Consider the following 25,938-nt stretch of genomic DNA (forward strand, 5'->3'; position numbering starts at 1 on the left):
ACCACACCCCCCGATTTTTTCATTTTGTGTAACGTGTGGTATAAATACACTCCGACACGCACACTTGCGTTTGACTTGTGTTTTACTCTGTGTGCTCCTCTGTGTGATCACAGGAAATGTAACATGTTACATGTTAAATACGTTTATCGTGTGTTACAGAACTTTCTTGCAAACGTTTTCTTGGGAAGAACAAGTGTGTTTAAGCTGCAACTACTTCATGTTACATGCTTGTAACATGAAGACACCCAAACTCTGAAGTTTTTATTCTAATGAATGTAAAGTACATGTGGTGCATTGTGGGAGCAGGTGTGACTGTTATTGTCATTATTATCATATGAACTATTTTTAATATTGAAACAGTGCATGGGGTGGTGGTGGTGGGCGGGGCTTTTGTCTGCGAAGTTTTATTTATTCCGAAACTGTGACAGGAAGTTGTAGCATGAATCAATGAATCACTGAATAAATAAACGATCTGATAACCGGTGACCCGTCTCGTGTCCGTCCTCCCAGCAAAGCACAACAAACACGTCCTACGAGACCTTTCATCTTTGAAAGGATAAAACTTTATTTTATCGCTCCTGTGTTGACAATCGTCAGCTGCAGACGTCAGCAGCATCAACAACATTACAAAAAAAAAAACAAATAAGAATCATACTGATCTCACTGGACGACAGCATCAGGGGTTCGTCCGACTCTGATGTCATCAACCAAACCGCCTGTGGTTACGCTAACAGCTAACGGCTAACAGCTAACAGTAAAGCAATGCGGGTTTAGAAAACACCCGAGATCGTCCACACACACACACACACTCTCTGTCACACACACACACACACAGAGGACAGTGTCAGACTCTTCAAAACAAAAAAACGTTCAGAAATGTGAATTTTTTTGTTTTGGTCCGATGTTTTTTTGTGAATGAAATGAAATGTGACCATTAAACATCACAAAATACTGGAATTAATTCAGTGCTGGATCGTGTTGACGTCTTTTATGTCGGGGGAAGAGTTTAAGCCCCACCCCCAAAAAAAGATTCACTAATCAAAGATTCTCTGATCTCATTGGCTGCTGCTGTTGTTGTAGCTGCTTCTTTTCTGCGTCACTTCGACGTCTTGTGGGACAGAAGCATCTTCACTATAGACAAAATACTGAGACTTTTTGTAATTAACATGTTTAATCTACTGATTACTTATCTCATAATTACTCATTTTCTTGTAATAAATACAAGAAAAAATGTCACAAGACAAAGTTTTTTTTAATTATGAGATGTTTCATAATCACAAAATATTCCATAATTATGAAAATTATTTTGTCCCAAATAACTGAATAAAGTTCTTGTAATTATTTTAATAACTCAATAAACATCCGATCACATCAGCTCTCGTAATGAGGCATTTTTTGTTCAGTTCCGTTACAAATGTCTCTTTTATGACGAGACCAGTTTCACGATCGCGTCTTTTCTTTTTATCTTTAGTGAAGCAGCGTTTTTTTGTTTTTCAGTCAAACATCAGGTCATTTAGAAGAAATCCATTCTCTCTTCTCATTGGCTGATCGCAGTGACACCTGTTTAAACCTTTAAACCAGAGGTCTTCAACAGGGAGTCCGTGAGCCCTAGGGGGTCCGCGGAGGTAATGCAGGGGGGTCGTGAACATTAACATGAATTGAACATTTTAGCGAGGCGGGGGGGGGGGGGGCGTCCCTGCTCCATCTCTCCATCAGTTTCAGGTCCTTGGCCTGAAAAACGTTGAACACTCCTGCTTTAAACTGCACAGATCAACAGATCGTTTTCCTGGAATCTGACTCGAGCAGAAAATTCACCTCTTCAACCAAAGCGAGTCTCTTTAGGCACCGCGAGCAGAAGCCGTGCAAACTCCACCACAACAGAACTGAACCACCACAAAGTCCCACCCTGAGAACAAGGACTGACGTGGATCCAAAAACTAAATCTGGTCCCTGGTTCCTGAAAACCCAACAGGAAAAGCCGACAAAGAAAAAACTGAAAATTCAGCCAATGAGGAGATAGAATTTGAACTCCTCTCTCCTCATTGGCTGATTTTTTCTCAATTTCTGTTCTTCTGGTCCAATCAAAGATCAGATTCAGTGCGATGCGTCACCTTTCCTTTCGTCCTTCCTTCCTGCGCTCTCATTGGCTTGTTCTGGCATCATTTCGTTTTAGCACCAAAAGGAACATAAATAGTTAAAAACACACAAACACACACACGCTTCAGTTTTTCTCATAAAAAACAAAAACAAATAAACATCAGTCTCTTTCTCTCCTTCATCGTCCTCGTCTGATCGTGGAGACGAGGAAGAGAAGGACGAGGGCACAGCCAGTTACCGTGGTAACTAGACGTCGAGGATCTCTTCGGCAGTGCCGCCGCAGCGCAGCCGGTAACGTCCGGTCCTCCAGCTGATGGTCGGGTCCCACAGAGCCGACAGGAAGATCTGCACCGCCATCGACTCTCGGATGAACCAGGCCACAGCGAAGTCCAGCTTCGAGAAGCACAGGGAGCCGCCCTGCGAGATGATGTCATCGATCAATAATCGATCAGTGACTGTCTATTTTTGGTTTCATCTTATATTTATGTTTTATTTCTTTTATTGAATAATTATTAATTGAATTGAATTAATAATTATTTATTGTTATTTTATATATTGATGTTTGTTTGTTTTTTACATTTTATTTTTCATCGTGATAAATTTTCATTTTTTTTATTTTTCATTGCATTTTTTCTTACACAAATGAAAATGAAGAAATTTACAGTAAATATAAAATAATACGTTTTCGTAATACGTAAATAAAATATTAACATCATAACTCCCATTTATCAATAACCTTTCAAAATAAAAGTCTACAAAAACGTGTCAGTTAATATTTTTGTACAAAAAAAGAAAAAAGATCCTGTCAAATTAAAAGCCCATGATCTGGGTGAAGGGAGGTACCTGGACTCCGGTGAGCTGGATGTAGTCGGATATAAACCAGGCCAGACAGTGACACATGAAGAACACCATCATGTCCCACCTAAAACACACACAGGTCGTTTTCTCACAGATACACTTCCATCAAACGCTCCCTTCACTGTTTATTCTGAAGTAAACTTCTGAGAACTCCGCCCAGCAACAGCTACATCATAACCCACTCTGTGATTGGCTGTGTACCTGAACACATGATGAGCAGCCCAGCCAATGATGAGGCTGGCCAGGAAGCACTCGGACACAGGCTCCAACACGGTGCCGGGAAGCATGTTGATCCTCAACTTCGTCCACCTGAAAATATTAACAAAACATTCTGAACATCAGCTCGTTGAAAACGTCTGGAGTCAAATGTATTTAAAGTTCAGTTAATGAAATAAACCTGCAGCTAGAGGCTGATACACAGCAGCAACATTAGCTGACTGACAGAACGTGTCACTGGGCTCAGCTCAGCTCTGGATTTTCAGTCGCTTTGATACGTTTGAAGAAAAAAATGCTTGAATATGGCTAATGTAACAGCCAATCAGATGAAGAGATCTAAGGTCACCTGATCATGCGGGACTGAAACTGGCCAATGGAGTATGATCCTGAATTCTGCATCGCCACCTGTGTTGCCATGGAGAACTTCCAGCCTCTGAAGTAACAAAATAGATCATCAGGTGAACAGTTCTGCCCACGAAAACATCAGCCAGGTGCTAATGCTAACATGCTAACCTGTCAGCAATGGCTTTAGCCATGAAGTAATCTTCGGCGATGTACTGAGCGAAGGCGACCAATCCGCCGGCCTGATCCAACACGTCCTTCCTCATCAGACACGACATCCCTGTCACGCACTTTATCCCTGTCACGTTAGCCGAGATGTAGGAACGAGGGTGAGACGTCCCAAAATAAACCTGGAGACAGGTTAGCATCTGTTAGCGTCAGTGAAGCCACAAAAACCATTTACTGCCATCGCATTAGCTGAGATGGAGAAGCTAGGTTAGTATTAGCTGCTGGCTAGTGACAGATTTAGCAGTAAGTATCATGTGTTAGCATCAAACCTTTAGTAGTGAGCTTCAAAAAACAAGATGTAATCAACATGCAATAGCAATGTTAGCACTAACAGCTATGAAAAGCTTGTTAAAAATATGGAATGGCTAGAAAATATTTGTCATATTAGCTTCAGAGGCTAGTGGTAAATAAGAAGTCCAGTTGCCGTCAAATCAACCCATAGCATAACTATGACCTATGACCTATGAAAGATAACTTACACAGACACGCTAAATAGCATTTATAAACATAGTTAACCACAACATCAGCACTGGGTATCAGGTCACTAAACATATTTAGAGCAGCTGGAAACCATCAGCAGTGAGCATGACGTTAGCTTGTTAGCCTTACCTGTTCCAGTGTGGCAGCGAAGCCTTGGCGGTCGGCAACATATGGCAAACCATGGACCAATCCTACCTTCTCTGTCATCTGACTGGTCAAATCTGTCAGCGTGTCAGGTTTCACTGCCACACACACACACACACACAGTTAGCATTAGCACTGATCATGAACAGTTGATTGTCAAAACCGAAACAGTAAATCTACGTTAGCAGAGAAGGTTCGGACCTCTGATGCCACTGTCACAGATCCAGACCAGGTCGTATTTGGCTCCTTCGTAGCCTGGCATCAGGTTGTTGATCTTGGGGTTGATTCCAACTTTCTTCCCCCCTGAGAACCAAAGAGCAACACACGCTAATGTTAGCTGCTAACGATGCTAAAAGATACAAACAGCAAATTAGATGAAGTGAGTTAATACACGAGCACATAACAGATTAAACGGTGAATAAACTGAATATGGAAAACAGTGAACAGGAAAGACAAATCGTTTCTCACCGATGAATAATCGAGCGTCTACGTTGGGATATTTGCCCAACAACTTCTTACAGACATCAACAGCTGGATCGTCCTGATCCTGAACGCACAGCAGGATCTCATACTGCAAAACAAACATTCAAATTACACAAGCCTGCAAATCCCTCCCCAAAAACAGACCATGTTTACGTAGGTGGTGGTTGGGAGGTCAGATGGTAGTTAGGCCCAGTAAGAGGTAACCAGGCAGCAGAAGACAGGAGCTGTAGCGAAGGGCAGTTAAACAGTAGTGAGCTGGGCAGGTAGGATGAGTTAAATGATCGATGGAGGCAGGAGGATGTTAATGGGGTAGCCAAGTTTATGGGGAGTCAGGTGGAAACCAGGGGCAGTTAGAAAGTTGTCCGGGGGTCAGATGGTCGTTGGGGCAGTGATGAGTCACCTTAGGGTAATCCAGAGTGAAAAATGTCTCCAGGTTGGAGATCAGGTTTGGGTCGACGCCCTTTAGCGGCTTCAGCAGAGAAACTCCTGCCAGCTGCACAAAGGACTGTTTGACCTCCGACCGTTTCTTGTGGAGATGGAGACGCCTGAAAGACAGAGAGACAAAGGTCAAAGGTCAGAAGCCATCAGCTCACCAGCAACTTCCTTTAACGGGGACATGCAGTATCTGACGATTATCTGAACGGTCACGTGACTGACCGTAAATGTTCGTCATTAACATTCACACCAGTTTTCCTCTGGATCGAACTTTTGTCTGCCAGCCCCCAAAGTACAGGCGTGTGTGTGTGTGTGTGTGACTCACCCAGAGGTAAACTGGTCTCAACGTTTAAATAATGACAAACATTTAAAGTTGGTCACATGATTCCACCCTGATAGCAGACGGTTCATGGCGACCTGCAGCATCTGTCCCTTTAATGTCTGTTTTTTCATTATTCATAGAATAGAATGCCTTTTATTGTCATTGGACATCTTTTACATGTACAACGAGATGGAAAGCATCTCCTTCTCCAGTGCAACATGTATAAATATACAACATAGAATAGAATAAAATAAAATAAAATAAGATTAAATTAAATAAGTTTAGTGCAAGTCAAAATGTAAAAGGAAAGCTATACAACAATATGAAGAGAAAAAAACAAAATACAAGGGGGGGTAAGGTGCACAGTTCAAGAAGTTCAAATTCACATGACTTTTGAATCAGTGTGATAAAAACTAACAAGGTTATTTTACATAAAAGCTTCCTTTAAAATCTATAATGTCACAGAACCACAATATGAAAATGATGGATTTATCCATATATTGTGATCTATACGTCTCCAAGCTCAGGCTCAAGTAGAACTCCGACGATCAATCGATCAGATTAATCAGCAACTATCTTCATACCCGCTTCATAGTCTGAAATTATTTTTCCATTTTTCAAAACTCTCTGATAGTGAACACTGAACACTAAGCATTTCAGAGCAAACGATTGATCCTGAAAATAATCTGTAGATTCATCAATAATAAAAATAATCACTACATGCAGACTGAAGCATTAAAGAATCAGAGGTTTCAGTCCTGTTGGTTTGGTCACACCAGCAGTTAGAATTCTGTGGGGCAGCAAAACAATGTGCTGTGGTTTTAGTTATCCAGGTAGTAATTAGCCTTTGTCCATCCCACGGCCTGAGTCTGTGAACAGCTGAGCTCCTGACGGTGGTCAGTGCTCACCTCAGAGCACTTCCTGTGACTCCTTCAGTCAGCTCCACAACATACAGACATGTTTCAGTACCTTCCTCAGCTCAGCCACCGCTCACCTGTGTGCTCCCTCGTGTGGAAACAGACAGAGACTGAACAGACATCTGTCAGAATGAAACCGTCCTGGTGTAACTCAGCAGCGTACAGATCAGTCGCACTGAGCTCTTTGCTGCAGGTGAAACACACTGTTTCACGGCACCTACAGACTCAGACGGCGTCAGCTCATCAGCTCCCATCATGCACCTGCTCCAGTCTCACTGATATGCTGGCACATTCAGAGAGTCTGATCTTAAATTTCTGACAGAGATTTTTCAGTGGACCTCAGTTTGGACCGACCACCACAGATTTCACCACATTTCTCCTTTGGCCATTTTTCACTATCACACCAAACTCAAGGCCTTTTCTCCTGCAGCTGTTAATCATGGTCATGAGGTCCAGCTGCAGTTTATTCATCAGCTGCGTAGTAAAACAGAACAGTCATCAGAGGTAACAGGTCCCGACTCTAAAAACTCGCTCTTGAAACCTGGAAACAAAATGTACCTTAAAATGTATTTAATATTTGATGCAGAGCAGTTATATAAAATCTGCAGTCCTGGAAAAGGTCTTTAAACATCCTGGATATCTCTGATCATGTTTTTAAGTTGCAGAGAATCACATTAACACCTTTAACAGCCTGGAAACTGAGTGTATTTGGATAAATGAGAGAAAAGGCAGATGAGCAGACAGACTACGAGGACCTGATCAGCATGATCCCAAATTCAATGACCTTTCAGGAAACTTCAAGGAATTTACGGGTCATATTTGCTGCTACGAAAACCATGGAGCAAGTTCAGCTGAGTGTAATAAAATAAAATAAAATCAGACCACATGTGTCCAAATCTGATTCTGAAAAGTTCCCTTCAACGGATTTTACAGTCACACCAACGGAAATTATTAGGAAAGAGCTACTGGAAAAACCGCTCTTGGCCCTGAACAGGAACACTGCACCAAACTGTTATAAAACCAGTCGCTCCTCAGCTGCCTTCATAAGAAACAAGTTATATGACAATCTGCATTATACTGTACATAATATATTGTCCACAGCCAGATTCTCTGCCCAGTCAGATCTACATTATAAAGATTATTCTGATTCTGAAATGAAGTTAAACACTACAGTAAAAAACATCTGTATCTACGACCCGGGCCTCTGACTCTGAAACAGTCCGCCTGTTATTGATTAACGGCCGCTATCAACATTATTAAATCAGATTTTAAAATTCGACGTCAACAGAGGAAACAGGAAATTTATGAGGCTAACTCTGACAAACCGAGTCAATCCTGTAAATAACGTTAACAAACTCAGTTGGTTTCGTTGTAAACTGTCCCAGCTGAATACACTTCAAAATAATTCGACTTTCATTAATTTGTGTCGCAGAAGCAACGCGAACCCCGAGTGAGCGGAATTAACTGGCAGAGCTAACCAGCTAGCGGTTTACCAGGAAAACGCCCAACAGCAGCTAACCGTACGGACACAGCGGGTTTTTCGGCTGCCACGGGTTCAGAAACCCGCCGAAAAGCTCCGCTTGCTTGATTTTTATGTTTCATAGCGAAAGTGACAAATATGTTTGGATTAATCATTGAAATAAAGGCAGGAAACAGAGGCGTCACTCTGCTAGCTGTTAGCCTAGCCGTTAGCCTCGCGGTGCCGTTCACTTACACGTAAATGATGGACATGAAGTGCATGAGCCACAGCACGAAGAACAGGATGAAGCCGAACACGGCGAGTCCCTGCATGGCGAGGTCCAGCAGGGCCATGGCTGTCAGCGGGGGCTGCCGGGCGGGGGGCCGGCTGAGGGGTCACTGGGGCTCGCGGTAGAGTCGACCAGCTAACCGGCCTCGGAGTGGGATCGATCGGAGAAGCGGAATGAGAAGGTCCGACTCTGCGCTGAGCTCGTCTTGGTTTAGGCCAACGATCCCGCTGACGGCGGAGCACGTCAGGTGCCAATCCGGGCCACGGGCTCAGGTAACCGTGACAAAGAGACCGGGCTCGGCCTGGTGATGCTGGTGTCCGGGTCACGGTGAGAGATTCAGGGGTTTGACAGTCAGCAGACCCACCGACGGTCAGCTGACCAACCGGGAGGGGGCACAGGACGGTAGCAACGGAGAGAGTACTACTTCCTGCCAACTTCAAAATAAAGGCTTTTATTTTTTTAAATTATGTTTTTCTGTTAGAATAATAAAAAAACACAATACAGATGGACAGTCCAAGGGACAAAGACCATTCAACTTCAGGACAGTTTTATTCTTCCAGTTCCACTGTTTTGTTTTTCCTGTTTGTCTCATGTTACTGTATATTGAATAGTTTATTTTATTTTATTCTCTGCTTTTATTTAATGATGATGCACATTTTTGTAAAGTTAGTGTCTTTCCATTTGTATGAGTGTAGTGTTTAACTGTTATTATTATTAATAAACATTAACACTTCATTGTAACTTAATATGAAATAGAATATCACCTAACATGAGTACAGATGTTTTGCATTTGTTACAAAATAAAAGCGTTGTTCAGGAAATCCATTCAGTGCCCTGGTTACCTGGCAGGCTCCGCCCACACAGGTGAGTCAGACAAATACTATTATTCATCTCAGTTTCTCCTACACTGAGGTAAAGCAGATTTCATAACAGAGCGTCAGACTTTTTCCACAGACACAAAGTGAGGAAGTGAAAGACGAGACTGGATGAACGAGTGAACACCATCTCCATGGTGACAGGCTGACACTACCTTTGTTTCCTGGAGCTGTTTCAGACTGAAGCTGCAGCCCAGTTTATGACCGACCAGATTAATATTATTATCAATAATCAATAACCTCAGGCTGCACTTTATTTCCAGCAGCTCACGCCAACATGTTTGATTAACAGTTATTTCCTGTTTTCTCTCTGAACTCCACTGTGTCCGGACCAGGAACACTCAGAGTTCTCCTTCCAGCTCACCTCCTGTGTGTCGTAAACTTCCTGTTGATCAGAGTCACGTGGTCAATAATCAAACATGATAAACATCGACCATCAGGGCGGCGTCAGTGTTTCTGTGGGCAGGTACCTTCTTCCAGATGGGGACGTTGGCCTTCAGCCGGTCGATGCAGTGTTGGATCGCCTGCTGACTGTCATGGCGATGAGGCGACGAGATTGCCATGGCAACACTGGCCTCGCCCACCTTCACCCACCTCAGGGAAGAATTTCACAGGTGAGTTTATCCCCCCACTCCCCGCAAACCGATGTTACTTTACATCTGAAGGAATGTGCATCACATTGTTAAACCACCACAGTTAGCAGTTAGCGTTAGCAGCAGTTAGCGCCTCACCCCAGCCTGTGGTGGACACAGATGTGCGTCACGGTTGGCCAGCGCTCTCTGATGTCAGCACACAGTTTGGTGAACTCTGATTGGACCATTAGCTCATACGCCTCGTACTCCAGACCAATCACCTTCCTGCCATTCAACTCGTCCTCGCGGGTCGTACCTGTGCGCGCGCACACGCGTAATGATGTCATAATTACTACGCAGTTTCTGCTGTTTCAGTCAGAGTGAGGTCATTTCCTGCTGAAAGCTGGTCGAGCTTCACCTGAGGCACCTTCCACCTGGACACTGGGATCAAACCGGTGACACTGTGCTACGACTTTTCCACCAACTCTTCTGATGTTTGACTCTAAGCTGTGATTCACTGAACACTGTGACTCTTCTCTCCGAATCTTTCCTCAAAACTCACTGAAAGTTTCGGGTTTAAGAGAAAAGTCTGAAATCTACAAATAAACAATTCAAATTAAATATTAACCTAGAAAAACTGAAACGGCTCCACAGGAAGTGCTGCTGACGGCGTCGACCACTTCCTGTACAGAGAGCCGGTCACGGCTGAGCTGAAGGACGTCTCTCGGCTCCTCTGACACCGACATGTCTGAAAAATAAAAGCATGACAAAAACATGTGAAGCACAAAGATCAGAGGAAACTGTGAAATCAGTTCATCAAACAGACGAGTTCTGTCAGGACGCGGCTCAGATCCGAGAAACATCATCTGAATGGGTTTGGTTTGTTTGTCTCTGAGTTTTAGATTCGCTCAATAAAGAACTGATCAGAAAAAGATGGATTGGAGAAATCAGATCAGCCTCCACAACTTCATTTTCTCACAGACTCAGAACAGAAAGCTGTTAGAGATGTGGACGGTTGGACATGTCGCCATGGAAAAGACACAAAGACTCAAACTGACTTTAAACCTTCAAACGTAAAATTCAGATAACAACTGAGTTCATATGATGAGATTTACTCTACGTGTCAGGATCCTCTCAGACTCAGGATCTGATTGGCTGCTGCAGCCTGTCACTCAGCTGTAAACATGTTCCTGTTTCATGTTGTAAATCTGAAGCCTGATGAAGCTCCATGACCAAAGCACCTGGCTGTGACACACACACACACCTGTACTGATCTGTGATTGGTTAAAAATGACTGCTCACCGTCTCTTGTGTTTTACCCTCCGCTGAGTGGTGGCACCACAGCAACCTCGTCCCCGTCTCCCAGGGTCACCACCTGGTCACCGATAGCAACGTACTGCTGACGCACTGCCAGCACCACCTGATCCTGCAGGATGGACAGTCTATACACACACACACACACAGTCGTCAGCGTGTCGATAACGTCACGTTGTTTTGAATAAATGAGAAAAAACTGGAAATTTTCATGTTTCATTACATTTTGTCCAAATATCAGTTATTGATCAGTCACATTAGTTACTAACAATCAGTATCAGCCCTGAAAAAAACTCACACAGCTTCAAAGTCAGAGCAGCTCGTATGCAACATGCAACATGTAACAGGTAACAGGTAACGTGTCCCAGCTATGAGACATTATTGTCCCTTCTCAATAAGACACAACCTGTGACGATGTGTCTCTCAAAGCTCGTCCCAGGTTTTAAAACAGGTCCAAATGATCATCAGCTGGATATGAGCCTGATTTCATCTGTCTGACACAGAGACACATGTTCCAGTGCAGAGGACACGCTCTGAACACGCAGATGCATGTTCCCCTGTCACGGTTTCCAAGGACAGATCATGTGTTCACGCCCAAACATGAGCCTGTTCTGATCTGAGGATCCTGAGAGCTTCTCCTTCTAAGCCTCAGTCGGACAAACACGTGTCGCTCTGACAGCGTTTGGACGGTTGGACTGATTTTCTGTCTCTGAGACACGTGATGAGTTCAGGCTCTGGGTGTCTGGACGTCTGAGCGTCTGTGTTCAGGTGCTCATGTGTTCCGTACCTGGGGTGTCGCTGCAGCAGCAGCCTCCAAAGGTCCCAGCTGCTGATTGGTGTCGGCACGGCAACAATCTCCTCCTGCCTCACTCCGGTCAGCTCCACGCTCTTCGCGAAGTACAACACCAACACCTGAAGAAGAAAACACAGTCAAAATAAATGACCACAACTTCCTGTTGTGCTTTTATTTTTATATACTTGATATTTGATACCTGGTATGGAAACAAAGAACAGCAGCAATAATCTGAATCTCAGTAACAACACGGAGGGACTTTGAAAACCGTCAGCCATCTTTGATTTGTCCAGCAGGTCATTTTAAAAACATCGTTTTCAGTGTTTTTGTTTGTTTGTTTTGAAGATTCAGAAACAAACAAATCAAAGTTTGGATCAGACAGAGTCCAACATGTCTGAGACACGGAGAGGACATCATAAACGTAGGCTTGTCCCCAAATACTGAACAAAGAGACGCTTCCCAGCGTGAAGGAGCCAGTTCAGTCCAGGTAGAGCTCAGGACTGATACCGAGCAGGTGCAGCTCTGGGACCTGAGTCCTGTTCCTGTGTGTCACCTCAGAAACTGACCAGCAAACAATAAGGACAACATCATATAATTATTCCAATACAGGCTGTTATTGATCACTTATTGATCATCACGTTAACAGATGTTAGTGAGGCTGTCTGAGAGCTGCTGGATCTCCAGGTGGGTTTTGTTGGTCTGGTCTGAGTCCACAGTCCAGGACTCTTTTTTTTCTGTCTGAACATGATCTTCCTCCTCGTGCTTCTCACGAGGGATTTGCAGCGTTTAATGCGTTTCTGCCCTCAGGCAGATCTGCTGACTCCCAGCAGATCTCCATCTGGAAAAAGTCAAATTGAAATATTTCTCACCTAAATTATAATTTTCTCTTGAAAACAATAAATACTAATTTAATCTGTCAAAACTTTACTGTCACTTTACTCCTCAATACACAGGCCTTTAAACCTTTAAACATTTATTTGATTTAGCTGGACGGCGTGTCCCGTTCATCCAGGCGCCGTCAAATTGACAGGAAATGTGAATGGAGTCTGGCGTGTTGCTCCTCCAAACACCGTAACATCCTGAGAACAAGTTGACAGAAACGACAGGTTTGTCTCAGAGCTGTTCGCTTACCCAAGCTTCTGGAAACTCACCTGCGCAGTCATGAATACGTTTGCAGACCCCGGACAGGTGACTGTGGACTGACCAGCTAGACGTCACTTCCTGCTGCGCTGCTATTGGCTCCGTCTTCTTCTTCTGCGAGGTTTCCCGGCAGCTGACAGCCTGACTCTGTGACACCGCCCCCCTCCGGATTTCATGTCGCGGTGAAATGAAACATTCCTTTTCACACAAGGTAAAAACAAACAAATCATAAAAACTAATAAACAAACAAACAAACAAACATCAAACCAGTCACAGTGAAACCAGGAACAGTTCATCAGGCCTGTGTCTGTGGATCAGGTCCCTCTGACTCCAGATCAGTCAGATCTCTAACAGTTCCACCTTAAATCCACAGACGCTCATTCAGTGGATTCAGCTGAACTGAGGTCAGTGATGCAGAGGCTGTGTCCCCTGAACAGTCCAATAACACTGATGTTACAGCACTGATGATAGTCTCACACACATACAGACACACACACACACACACAGTTTTTTATTGAAGTTTTATAAATAAAAGCACAAAATTAAAATACAACGGTGATAAAAACCTGAATTGTGTATTTTTATTGAATATATGAAGCGATACAAAAAACCATGAACTGTGTGAGTACATACATTTACACTGAGCAGTTAAACAACAGAAAATCCAACAATGAACAAGCAACATGTCAGATGCTGTTTGTTTGTTGTGCTGACACAGGTTTTAAAGGAAAAACATCTAAACAACATGATTTGAAACATTTGGCATTTTTACAGAAAAACCTTCAACAATGAAGTGATTATTAAAGCTGAGAAACATGAGTTAATGAAAGTGAGTGAGTGAATTAGTGGCAGCTCCAGTGGGATCGACCTGTCAGGGCTCACAGGTTTGATCAGGTGACGTCTGAGTGTGAACGAGCTGCAGTTTGTTTCCTTCTCACTGTGTAAAAACAGTCAGACTCTGCTTCATCTGACCAAACTGCTCAGTGACCTTCTGAATCTGATCAGCTGACTGGGTGATGGATGCTCTTAACTTTGCATCCTCCTCAGGGGTCGCAGTGAGTCTGAAGACAGCCACAATGAGCACTAACAGACCACGTATCGTGTGAAACCCTGCTGTAACTACCTTCAAAGCTGCTTCACTCTGTCTGTGCAGCTCAGACACTCGTCTCAGGAGTTTGTCCAGCTCCTCTGTGTCCGTCAGAGTCTTTTCAGCCTGAGCTTCAGCTGATTTTTCCTCCAACTTTTCACACGTCGTCTTTATTTCCTCCAGATTCTCCTTCATTGGTTCAACAATCCTCATGAATTCTTTTCCCAGCTCTTCTACTTTCTCTGCACTTCCATTCTCTGCCATTATTTTTGATACATTTGCATAAGCAACAGCAACTACACCTCCAGCTGCTGCTCCAGCTGCTGCTAAGCTCAACCCTCCAGTGAATACAGCTCCAATGATCCTGACAATAACAGCTCCTGTTGTTCTCGTTCTGTCTGTGCTCTGCTGCATCTGTCTTACATCAGCAACGATCTTCTCAAACTCTCCGATAATCTCTGTCATCCTGGGCTGACTGATGTCAAACAGTTTGATGAATGAAGCTGCTCGTTGAATCAGTGTGTTCATTAAGTCAGACAGATTAGGAGGCAGTTCTCTGCTCCGTCTTCTTTTAGGCTCCAGATCCATTTTCAGTTTCTCTCAAACTGCTTTGAGTTTTCACTGTAACTCAAAGTTCAGTTTTACAGATCTCTGATCAGTGACAGTGTGGAGGGAAAGAAAACAGCATGTTCAGATAATCAGCAGCTCTACAATCAGATCTATAATCAGATCTATAATCAGATCTATAATCAGCAGATCTATAATCAACCCTTCAGACTCCCTCTGCTTCCTGTTGTCAGGGAGCAGGTCACTGTACAAACACTGAGCTGATTCACACAGTTTCTGTCAGTTCAGCTCAAACTTTCATGTCACCATCTTTAGTTATAAATAAAGATTATTGAAAACTTACCGCACGGAACTCGCGCTGTTCTCTCTCCTCTACAAACACCGTGTTCGTTCTCACCTGTTCTGAGGCTGAACAGGTAAAGCAGCACTGAGCATGCTCAGTCCGCTCCCTCAGCTTTCACTTGTGTTTCTCTGAAATCACGTGACGACAGGAAGCCGCGTCCGAGGGTCTCTCGGCCAGTAAGAGGCTGACCAAACAGAGGTCAGAGGTCAGACTGGAAAAGGTTAAAATCACTGTCGTGTTCTTAGAGTCACATGATCACAGGAAAAACTTTTCAGACTCAGACACCAGCACAGAGACAGAGACACAGAGACCCTGCTCACACCTGGAATTCACCTGCGTCACCACATCATTTCACTTCCGTTTACACAAACAAAAAACGTTGTTGTTTTTAACCGGAAGAAGAAGAAGACGCACAGACGGGGTTTCCCCCTCGGCCCGTGATGTTCGACTCGTAAAATATCAAACGTCCATCAAACGTGGACACGATTAGTTTGAGTTGTGAACCTAAACTGTAAACCCCCCGCCCATTCCGCTGACGTCATCATCAGAGTGGTCCCGGACACACTCAGTGTCAAATGCGTCCGTACACACCTGTGCTGGGATCAGCTGAGAGCACGGAGTCCAGGACAGACCTGTTTCAGTGCTCACCTGGACCTGAGTCTCAGTGAGGCCACCTGATTCAGAGACCTGAGACCTGAACGACGTGCTGGACCCTCACAATGTGATGTTTCAGCCGAAACCACACAGCCTCATGTGGAACAGTGTCTCACAGATCTGATCTGGATCAGGGCTGGACACCTGGACCTTCACTGGTCTCCTGTCACAGTTTAGGTTTTATGTGCCTGCTCAGAGACGATGGAAGCCGTTCACACTGTCCAACCAGACCGGACCGGACCGAACCGGACTGACCTGGAGTCTGATGCTGTTTGATCATCGTGTGGTAAAAAGTGTCACAACCAGTGAAAATTAAACAATAATTTATTTTTCAATAAAAACCAGAATCAGTTAGAAAAGTAAAACACTGAAAGTGAAAATATTTGTATAGAATTTGGTTTTAAATACTAAAACATTTCTGAATTAAAAACTTTCACAGCAAAGAAGAAATTTAAAAACATACAAATTTTAGAAACTTTCCTGAATAAATGAGAAAATCCCACTGAACCAAAAGCTCCAGTGTAACGACGTCATCAACAATCAAATGTCAATAATCAATCACACTCGGACCCGTTTACCCAGAGTTCCACATTCACAGATAAATCTGAAAAACTACATTGGATTGAACAGCAGTGATTGACAGTCGCCATGGAAACACCTTGAAAAACATTCATGGAACACCGACCTCCGATTGGTCCCTTTCTGTTGCCGTAGCAGCATCACCTGTTGAAACAGGTTAAACTTCAGTGTTTTCTCTTATTTTTCTTCATTTTTAATATAAATTTCTTTTTCACCTTTGACCTTTGACCTGTTAGCTTCACTCTCTGGAAGACAAACAATGGAAAAGTATAAAAATCGGATGATTTGCGTTTGTAAATGTTGTAACTGTTTCTCTCTCTCTCGTGTCTAAATTAATTTCCCGCCTCTGTTGTCGTTGTTTTTCCAGCGCTGACGCCGTGTTCTTAGTCGATCTCCACGCGGTAAGCGTTAATTTCCATTGGCCGCAGGCGAGTAATGTGCGGTAGCTGCTGTTGCCGGGCGGACTCCGGTTCGTCGTCTTCACGCAGCAGCGTGAGGCCGGACTGACGGACAGAACGAAACTGGAGCGGAGAGAAAAGATCGTCCAGATTCACCTGGAAACAGAAAAACGACGCGAAACCGAATCAGCAAACTTTAAAAAAGAGCAAGTCTGTTTCAAATGGAAAAATGAAAAACAACAAAGGGTTAAAGTTTGATTTTTCTCTGCTGCTCGTTTGAACTTTTCCTGTCAGGTGATGTTTGGTAGGAAGCTCCGACAGACACGCCCCCCCGACACACACCAAACAGCTCACAATGCCTGTGTGTGTGTGTGTGTGTGTGCGCGCGCTGCGTGCACCTCCTCGTGCGCGCTCCACGTGCATGGAGGCAGGGGCTCGGGGGCGGAGCTGCAGTCAAAGCCCTTCCTGTGGAGGAGGAGAGCCACTTCCTGTGACGGGCTTTCTGCTTCCTGTTTACAGAAGGTTCAGGTTTTAGCTCGAAGTCATTAAAACATTTTTTAATGAAGATTTGAATCATTTCTTGTGTCTGAATTATAAAGAGACTGAAAACTGAAGCTAGCTTAGCAACACACAGCTACAGACATCCCAGAATGCATCACTCTCTGTAAAATACAGCAGCTAAAAAGCATTTTCAGGCCATTTTGGGTTTTCCCAGGTGTTTCCAGGTGTAGTCCTCACCTGTGCGTCCTCCAGCGTCCTCAGGTTCAGCAGGTGAATGTCGCACGGCAGTGACGAGCGGAGTGGATGAAAGGGGCGGAGCTTCGGCAGCCGGCTGTCGCTGGGGGCGACCATGGTGACTGGCGGGTGGCAGAGGGAGAGCGAGGTCAGGTGGGCGAGAAGTGACAGGTTTTCAACCGAAGCTCCTCCCACTTCCTGTCAGAAAAAAATAAAGCCAAAAATCAAATCTTGTGTTTTATTGAACTGGGAGAACTGGTTCCCTCAGACCTCGGGCTGTGAAACACCTGATCCCAATCAGAGCAGTGAGGTAAACACAGGTGGGTCTTTACCTGACACCCTGAGCTTACGGATCACAGACGTGTTTGTGTGACAGGTCATGTGATCCGTGTAACAGCCGGGATTCAAATGAAATACAGAATAATAAAAAAACTCTGATGTTTCCACATATTCATAATGTGGGCCCCGCCTCCTCACCTGGGCCACGCCACTCCTGTCCTCCAGCAGCAGGTGGAAGAGACTCCCTGTCAGCTTATTGTCGGTGACGCCCTGACCGAGGCCGCGGTTGTCATCCTGCTGCAGCCTCCGGTCCAGCACCACCTCCAGCTCACCTGAAGAGGTCAGAGGTCAACAGAGATGTTGATTAATGGGCAGAAAACTGTTCACAGGGCAACAAAAGAAAAAGAAAAAGTCTGACCTGGTCTGAGCGAAGCGACGGCCTGACTCTGAGCCGACAGCAGCGACAGACGAGACGTCGAGTCCTGAAGGAATGACGACGAGCTCATCGGGTAAAAGTTTGCCTGCAGGGGGAGCTTCGCCAGGGTCCGCCTCTGCTGCATCTGTAACCAATCAATAATAAATACACTATCGCTAAACAATATCAGTCACAGTAATGGAACAATCTGATTGGCCAGCACAACAGTGGCCACATAAAACAGTAGAAACCTGGAAACCGTTGAGGTCGGAGTAGAAGCGGTTGCCGTTGGCAACATCTGTGACAAGCCGCATGACGAGCTCACGGTTGACCTCTGACCTGACGTCCACCATGTTGGAAATCTCCAGGGATCTCCCAGCATGCCCTGGGGCAGAGAGAGACAGGACACATTCAGCTTCCTGGTCTGAAGGGCTGGACAAAAGGTTAATCAGCCGTTCCAGGCTCTTTACCGTCCAGGTGGTAGAGTCGCACTGTGTGCGTGAAGTGTCGGAAACAGGAAGTGATGTCAGAGAAGATGGGACCTCTGGAGACTCGAACCAGGGGGGCCTCTGAGGACGAGTAGGGCTGCAGGGGGGCGAGAGACATTCACAATGAATCAGACAAGAGAGACACATTTAGTCCTGCTCTGACTGGTTTGTGGTCCTGGTCTTACCTGGGCCCCCTCCTCCTCTGGCAGGAATAAGTAGGCTCCACTCTTGTCCTGGTTCACTCCGGTTCTGGTTCCATACCACAGAAACTGGACTTGGACCTGACGGGCCAGACTGGACTGCAGGCGGAGCCTCTTCATTTCAAAATAAAACACGTGTAACATGTATATGTATATCAGTGTATAAACACACACGTACATATTAATGTGTCATCAACACGTTTCATAAACAAACAACTTATTTATTTATATTTATAATTTTTTGACATTTGAAATTCTGACCTGTAGCAGGCCGGTCTCCGAGGAGCTCCATATCTGGACGTGCCTGTTGCTAAGCGACAGGGGGGCGTCAGTCTCAGGTCCTTGGGGCTGGGACACCTGGAAGTGTTTGGTGTGGACGGTTGGCTGGTTGCCACGACGATGAAAGGTGTACCGTGCCCGGTGGGTGGAGCCAGCTGGCGCTTTGGTCACATGGTACACGACGAGTGACAGAGGAGGAAGTTCAGCGACGAAGGAGAGCTGCAGGGACGACACGCGACGTGAAGTGAAGTGAAACCAAGACTAACACACATCGTTCATATTAAATGAACTAATAACGTGTTCTGCACCTGGAACGCTTCTGTGGACGCTCGGGTTGGCTCCGCCCACACTGCAGAGATCTGCACAGCCGTTGGTCGACCTGTTTCTGCATCAACAACACGAGCGTCCGGAGAGTCGACGACGATGCTGATGACGGACGTTTGGAGCTGCTCCGTCGGGTTAAAGATGATCAGAGACCTGAAACGCAAAACAGATTCTGTTTGTCGCAGAATGTAACCTCGAAGAAAGAAACACTCAGTTTTCATGGAGCTGAACAAAACAAATGTTTACTTCTCCTTGTCAATAAATAAACAGAAATGAAGTAATATTGACTGTAAGCCCCGCCCCTTACCTGGGCTCATCACTGAGCACGAGCGACATCTTCTGAGGCAGAGCATCCTGAGCTGGGATCACGTCGTCCTGAGGAAACAGCAGAGCTCAGGTCAGTGTCAGCTGAGGTCTGACGGCTTCATCCACAACCAAAACCAAAACCACCTCCACACAGGAAGTGTGCAGACTCAGGGTAAAACAGGGGATAGGGTCAGAGGTCACCATATGCAGGAAGGGTGCTGACTGGTCGTGGTGGTACTGGCTCTTGTCTTGTAGGAGCAGCCAGTGGGCGGAGCTCTGTAGCACCTGCCGCAGGTTCAGGATGGAGTGAAACAACCTGTAAAACAAACTTATTTCAGTTCAGCTCGTTTCCTTTGATCCGTTTCTACACTGTAAAAAAATAAGTCTGAGACGCTAACAGAACAAATGTGAGTGATGGGAAATTAATGTTAGATGCTAATGCTAAATGAGTGAGTATGATGGGAGGCTAAAGCTAATCACTAACTGCTCACACTAAACGAGGCGGTACCTTTTACCGTTGCCGGTGACGATGCCGTCCTTCAACAGAGAGCATGGAGAAATAAATGAGACAAAAACATGCTAATGCTAAAGACTTAGCAGTTCCAGGTGCTGATTTACCTTTTTTATTCTTTAAACCTTGATTTAAGCTAACATGCTAACACCAGGTTTTCATGCTAACATATCTTACACACTGTGTACTGTCAAACTAATGTTCCTCCATTCCTGATCACAGCAATATGCTAACAGGCTAAAATGCTAGTGTGCTAACAGCAAGTAGCCACCTGGTGCCGTAGTCAACCACCACAGGGTCACGGGCGGTGCCAGTGACGGCATCATGGTGCTGGAAGAGAGCCAGGTTCCGCCTCCCCGCTGTGAGACGCTTGAAGTGCTCGTGTGAAGGAAAACCCGCGACCGGATGACTGTCGCCACGGAAACGGCGCATTTCGGCCAGCGTCAGGCTGAAGAGGATTTCTGTGGCTCTGTCAGAACGAGATGTAAAGATGAATTTCAAACGTAGAAACTTACAAAATAAATATCAATACAGTTTGAATAAAAATATTATGACAAACACCCTCGTCAAAATGTAATCGAAGGCAACTGGACTTGTATTTGTCTGGGAAGACGTTTCGCCTCACGGCACCGCCTGTGACCCATGCATTGGCATACGAACTGATGAAGCCCCTTGGATAAGAGATGAAACGTCTTCCCAGACAAATACAAGTCCAGTTGCCGTCGATTAAATTTGAGAGAGAGAGAACAATGACCTGGATGAATGAGAACATTCACAGACATTATGACAAACAGAAAAATTAGAAAAATATAGTCATGTAAAAAAGTACAAAGGAACAAGTGGAATAAGTGTGATCATGAAAGGAAAAAACTTTTCTTTAAAAAAAGAAAAATTCCTTTGGGTTGAGACGGATCAGAATAAACAGAAAGTAACTTTATGCTCCAAAGAAATGAGAGAAAGAAAAAAGCTTCACAAATTAAAACGACGACTCTGAATCACACACAACAAACAGGAAGACGTACCTGAGCGTGGCCTCCAGCGTTCGGTCCAGGCGTTTGTAAAACGGTCTGGAGGTGAAGTACCCGCTCCAATAATGATCGTCACGGTCGGCGTAGGTGAAGAAGTCGCCGCGAAGTGTCGGCAGAGTCGTTCCCGCCGCATTCAGACGGCGATGAAGAGCCTGGAAGTAATCTGACAGAGTCCCGAAACGAGCCTGGAAACAGGAAGGAGACGAAGAAGAACTTGTGAATTTACATAATCAGACTGAAACTGAAACGACGAACACTGATGAAGAAGGACGAGAAAAACAGCATCAGCAGGAAACAGCACTCGAACAGGCGGCGGCTGAAGGTGGGAACCAGGTGAAACACTTCTTAAAGAGACAGCACAAACTTCAGTTCTCCTGCTCAGTGTGATGTTACCACCTGACCTGCACCTGCCACACATCACATACATGTCAAACTCTTCACGTGTGTTCACATGTTCCTCATCAGAGTAACCTCCTCCGTCAGAGGCTGCTTTCATTTCCCAGGCCTAACCTGGTGCCCCGCCCCCTCCCAGGTGTACCAGGTGCTCACCTTGATGTGGAGCTCCGGGTGCTGGTCAAAGTAGTCAAACAGTTTCTGGTAGTTATTGAACTGAGCGTCCCACTCGCTCGACTCCACGTATCGAAAGTCATCGCCAAGAGAAACGAGAAGAACCGGAGAACGAAAGAGTCGAGACTTCTGACGGTACTGGTCCAGTAAGAGGAGAGCTCTGAGAGGAGAGAGACCAGTATCAGGGTCACACAAAGGTCAAAGGTCAGAGATCTACAAGCCAGCGGGTTGAGTTCACTGCAGATGCTGGTTAGAAACCCGCGTACTGAAACTCCCAACTGTCAGAACCTGTGATTTAGTCCGCTGGTCATCAGAGAACTGGTCTCAACATTCAGAAAAAGAACAAGTCAAAACTCTAAGTCACAAAACTCCATTCAAAAACGAGCAGTTTTAAGGATAAACTACATACTGACTGTGGCTAATTGTGTTATTGTTGCTATAACTGGCCCCGCCCTCTGCCTACCGCTCCTGGATGTTCTGCTCTGTGATTGGCTGTGGCGGTATCCTCCACGGACAGAAGACCCGCCCCCCAGGCAGGCGGTGGAAGTCAAACTGACAACAGACCGCCGGGTTTGGACCACACGTGTGCGGTACGTCGTAGCTGTAGAATGGCATCATGTGGCATGTGATGTCACTGCTGGGGGAGGAGTCTGACACAGGAAGTAGGTGGGGTTAAAGTAACAAAGCAGCTCGTCAAATATTTTCCATAATTTACCCAAAAGTTTTTGAAAGTTTCATCTCTCAGAAAAATTTAAGCAATTATTTAAAATTTACGTCTAAATTTTCCGACAGTTTTTCGTCTAAATCTGAGAACTGATGTTAGCTCTCGTTTTCCCAGAAGTGCCCAGAGTTTCTCCATGTTTTTCATAACTTTTGGTAAATCCTTCATAACTTGTTTCAGTTTCCTTTCCTGTGAATGATCACGGTGAATTATTGTTTTCTACACATTGGTGTTTTCTGTAAACTGCTCCTGAAGTTTCGTGGTTTGTAAATTTGATCTGATTTTATTGTGACAGTTCAAAGTGAATGATTCTTTCTACTCTTAAATCATTTGGACTGAAGTAAGATTGTGTGTGTATTGGTGATGAAACAGGTGGGGCGCTGTGATTGGTCCATCTGAAGGGGTCACTGCCTCACCTGTCCCACCTGCAGCAGTGAGCCAGGACCTGGGCCTGTGGTTAGTGGAGGATCCTGAGTGCTGTCAGTTAGTAAACTGTTATTTTCAACTTTTGTGGAAAACTCAATCAGTTCAGTTGTTGTTATTATTATTATTATTATTATTATTCTCATTAATGGTGTTAAATCCATTCAAACCTTCATGGTCTCTGTCGCATACACTCACCCCAGTTCTGTCGCCATAGAAACTCAAGTGTCTGTTGCCGGGCGAAGTGTTTCTTGATGGCGTAGTGAACTCGTTGGATGACCATGTTACTGAGCCCCGCCCCCTTCAGCAGGTAGGTCATAGAGGGGGAGTGGCCAAACGGATCCACCGCCCAACCGCTGCTCGGCTTCACGCCTGCTCAGAAAACAAAGTGTAAAATAAAAGAAGCGTGAAGTGGAAGTGAAATGAAGTGTGATCGTAAAACACGAACCCAGGTGCTTCTGTATCCACTGGTGACCCTCGATCAGCTGATCCAACAGAGCAAAATAATGCGAGTTCGCTTCGTCCGCCATCACCCAGCCGCCCGTCACCAGCTCCAGCTGCCCCGCCCCCACCAGGCTGAGACGAACAGGAAGACGAAAAAAAAAAGATCAGAACTACAAACATTCAGTGAAATCAGAATGAATGAATGAATGGATGAACAAATGAATGAATGGATGATCATCAGAGCTTTAAAAACTGTCTTCAGAAAAAAATGAAAAGACAAGAAAACATTTTATAAATAACAAGTTTGGTTTTTTTTATTCCAAATTTTCTTGTGTTTGTTTTTTAGCATCATCATCGTTTGTATCACAGCTCGTAGATAACGATTGTGGACTAAACAAGCTGTTTGTGTTTGTAGATGAAGAATGAAACTGGAACAAAATAAAAAATAATGTTAATATAGAAAGAAAATCTATTTTTTTCTTTCTGTCGTCTGAGTTTTTCTTCCAGGTTAAAAAATAAAACCAAGAAAATATGAGAAAAAGTAAAAGTTACCGTTTGACCATCTCTCTCTTCTGCTCGTCGATGTCGTTCCACCACTTAGAGAAATAACTGATTTCTGCCCAAATCATCTTCCTCCTGATGCACAGGAAACACAAGGCTGTTATTTCTGCTCCTGGTTCCTGATTGGTTCCGACTGAGGATGATGAGATTTACATCCTCAGTCGGAACCAATGAGCTCGGAGCTGAGAGCCACAGACACAGGAGGGAAGTTCACCTGTGGTCCTCGCTCAGTTTGACCACCATGTTGTTGAGGATGTGTTTGGTCTGGTCCTGATAGTAACTGTCAAAGGTCTTCAACCAACCTGTAACACACACACACACACACACTTTCAATGCCTGATTTAAACCCATGTCATTCTGTTGTTGATCCAAACTCCTGTTGCAGTGTAGTATCTGACCAGGGTCATTGTGTGAATGTGGAACCAAAAAAAGCTCCAGCGGCTGCTCGTCCCATTCGTTTCCATGGTAACGGATCTCAAAGCCCTGTTTCCAGGCGCCGCCATTGGGGTTATCAAAGGGCAGGAGGTCGTAAACATCTAGCAGCTAGCAGACGAAGACGCGGGGTTACGATGGACTCACAGACACAAACAAATGAGAAACAAGGCAACAGCATGCTAAGCTAACCTGCACGCCATCAGTTCCATCCTTCATCGCTTCAGCCAATTGGCAGCCAGACATGGTGTCAGCCTGGCTGTGGGCGGAGTCTGAGCTCCCGTTGGCTCCCCTGCCTCCTGTTTCCCAGGATGCTTTGCGGTGGACCAGAGAGTCCCGCAGCATAGCAACCAGGCGGTTGTTGTCGCTAAGAAGACGCTCCAGCCTGTCAATCTTCTGCTGGAGGTGGGACAAGTCCTGCAAGGACGTTTAATAATGATGAGAAACTCAACTACAACAAAGAACCCGGAGCCCTTCTGAACTCCTGTGACTCACTTCATCCATCTGTCCAGCAGGTGTGCCCCCGGGCTGCTGTAGCTCCGCCCCTTGCATCAGCTCCAGCATGCGGTACAGCGACATCACTGCCACGCAGAAGACTCCAGCCACCAGCAGAGCCAACACTCGACTCCTCTTCATTACCATGACGACAAAGATTTAACGACAGAGAAACTTTGTGTCGGCGGCAGATTCGATCACTCACCTGTGGAACAAACACAGATGATAAAAAAGGTTTGTTTGAACTCCTCAAACTTCAGACTCTGATCAATACTGGAACAGAAGCTCTGTAAAGCACCTGATGTTTGATTCACTGCAGGAAAACATCAAACTTCACCTCCTGAATAATTAAACATGGAAATGAATGTAAATACAGACGAAGCCTCAGTGAAGCTGAGCTCAGACACGTGACGCTGTGTTTGCATAAAACTGAACAAACACACGGTGTGTGTCAGTGTGTGTGACAGTGTGTCTCACCTGTGTGTGTCAGTGTGTGTGTCAGTGTGTGTGACGGTGTGTCTCACCTGTGTGTGTCAGTGTGTGTGTCAGTGTGTGTGCCGCAGCAGAGAGAAAATCCCTCAGACTTCTCAGGATGTGAAGCTGAGCTCAGACCTTCGCTCCTGAACTTCCGCGTTGAGCAGGCACGAGCAGCTCTGCTGTTTCTCTGTGTCGCGTGCTGTTGTTCACCTGTGCGGTGACGTAGCTGTGTGACTTCAGTTTCCCGGGAAAACTAAATGAAATAATAATAAATAAACGTTTCGCTATATTGGGAAAAATTGTCCCTCCGCAGCGCGAGCTCAGGCTGCCTCTGCGCCTGCTCCCCGCTGTTTGTTTTGCTTCCTGTCTGGTTAAGCTGACTCAGCGCTACGGAGACGTCACTTCCGGCTTGGCGCGGCACCGGCAGGACGCTGGGTTTCTGTCTTCAGAAATGTCCACCAGCTGCCGCGTCCCTGTGGACTGATGATGATCAGTCTGAGGCTCTGAGACAGACAGACCTGTCTTCTGTAAATCCGGGGTCTTTGTGGTCCTCGTCTGGTTTTGGGTTAGGATCAGGGACCGGGGTCAGGGACCGGGGTCAGGCTGATTCTCACACGGTTGCATGAAGCTTTGTCCTGCTATGGTTTTTAATATTGTCCGT

General features: G+C 45.2%; 4 protein-coding genes across 10 annotated transcripts; all 4 read right to left on the reverse strand.

Moving 5' to 3' along the window:
- Positions 1–544: 544 nt before the first annotated feature.
- ugcg (UDP-glucose ceramide glucosyltransferase) lies at positions 545–8,685 on the reverse strand. Its single transcript, XM_041058468.1, has 10 exons — positions 8,237–8,685; positions 5,249–5,393; positions 4,834–4,936; positions 4,567–4,668; positions 4,351–4,463; positions 3,685–3,863; positions 3,518–3,604; positions 3,157–3,264; positions 2,941–3,019; positions 545–2,514 (listed from the first exon to the last, which is right to left on the reverse strand). Exons 1-10 carry the CDS (start codon positions 8,332–8,334, stop codon positions 2,344–2,346), a joined length of 1,185 nt encoding a protein of 394 aa, XP_040914402.1. The 5' UTR covers positions 8,335–8,685; the 3' UTR covers positions 545–2,343.
- Positions 8,686–8,803: 118 nt separating this feature from the next.
- Positions 8,804–11,946, reverse strand: LOC121195182 (molybdopterin synthase catalytic subunit). 2 transcript variants are annotated; one of them, XM_041058469.1, is made up of 5 exons: positions 11,819–11,946; positions 10,346–10,465; positions 9,877–10,033; positions 9,616–9,739; positions 8,804–9,530 (listed from the first exon to the last, which is right to left on the reverse strand). In XM_041058469.1, exons 2-5 carry the CDS (start codon positions 10,461–10,463, stop codon positions 9,438–9,440), a joined length of 492 nt encoding a protein of 163 aa, XP_040914403.1. In that variant the 5' UTR covers positions 10,464–10,465; positions 11,819–11,946; the 3' UTR covers positions 8,804–9,437. The 2 variants fall into 2 exon arrangements, with proteins under 2 accessions (XP_040914403.1, XP_040914404.1); XM_041058470.1 differs by lacking the exon at positions 11,819–11,946 and adding an exon at positions 11,020–11,039.
- LOC121195184 (molybdopterin synthase sulfur carrier subunit) lies at positions 11,023–13,106 on the reverse strand. The gene is made up of 3 exons (XM_041058473.1): positions 12,976–13,106; positions 11,819–11,943; positions 11,023–11,159 (listed from the first exon to the last, which is right to left on the reverse strand). The coding sequence occupies exons 1-3, from the start codon at positions 12,985–12,987 to the stop codon at positions 11,033–11,035; spliced, it is 264 nt and encodes an 87-aa protein (XP_040914407.1). The 5' UTR covers positions 12,988–13,106; the 3' UTR covers positions 11,023–11,032.
- Positions 13,107–16,414: 3,308 nt separating this feature from the next.
- On the reverse strand, positions 16,415–25,878 carry man2a1 (mannosidase, alpha, class 2A, member 1). 6 transcript variants are annotated; one of them, XM_041058463.1, is made up of 25 exons: positions 25,413–25,878; positions 25,099–25,140; positions 24,801–25,005; positions 24,498–24,722; positions 24,272–24,416; positions 24,088–24,175; positions 23,865–23,948; positions 23,317–23,444; positions 23,067–23,240; positions 22,188–22,374; positions 21,707–21,884; positions 21,152–21,342; positions 20,401–20,598; positions 19,820–19,934; positions 19,620–19,687; positions 19,297–19,465; positions 18,971–19,207; positions 18,695–18,823; positions 18,492–18,606; positions 18,273–18,406; positions 18,025–18,166; positions 17,805–17,938; positions 17,331–17,525; positions 16,991–17,101; positions 16,415–16,748 (listed from the first exon to the last, which is right to left on the reverse strand). In XM_041058463.1, exons 3-25 carry the CDS (start codon positions 24,945–24,947, stop codon positions 16,578–16,580), a joined length of 3,465 nt encoding a protein of 1,154 aa, XP_040914397.1. In that variant the 5' UTR covers positions 24,948–25,005; positions 25,099–25,140; positions 25,413–25,878; the 3' UTR covers positions 16,415–16,577. The 6 variants fall into 6 exon arrangements, with proteins under 6 accessions (XP_040914397.1, XP_040914398.1, XP_040914393.1 ...); XM_041058464.1 differs by lacking the exon at positions 25,099–25,140 and having other exon boundaries at positions 25,488–25,878; XM_041058459.1 differs by lacking the exon at positions 25,099–25,140.
- Between the last annotated feature and the right edge of the window lie 60 nt (positions 25,879–25,938).

This window comes from Toxotes jaculatrix, chromosome 16 (assembly GCF_017976425.1).
Source record: "Toxotes jaculatrix isolate fToxJac2 chromosome 16, fToxJac2.pri, whole genome shotgun sequence".
NCBI classification, from domain to species: Eukaryota; Metazoa; Chordata; class Actinopteri; family Toxotidae; genus Toxotes; species Toxotes jaculatrix.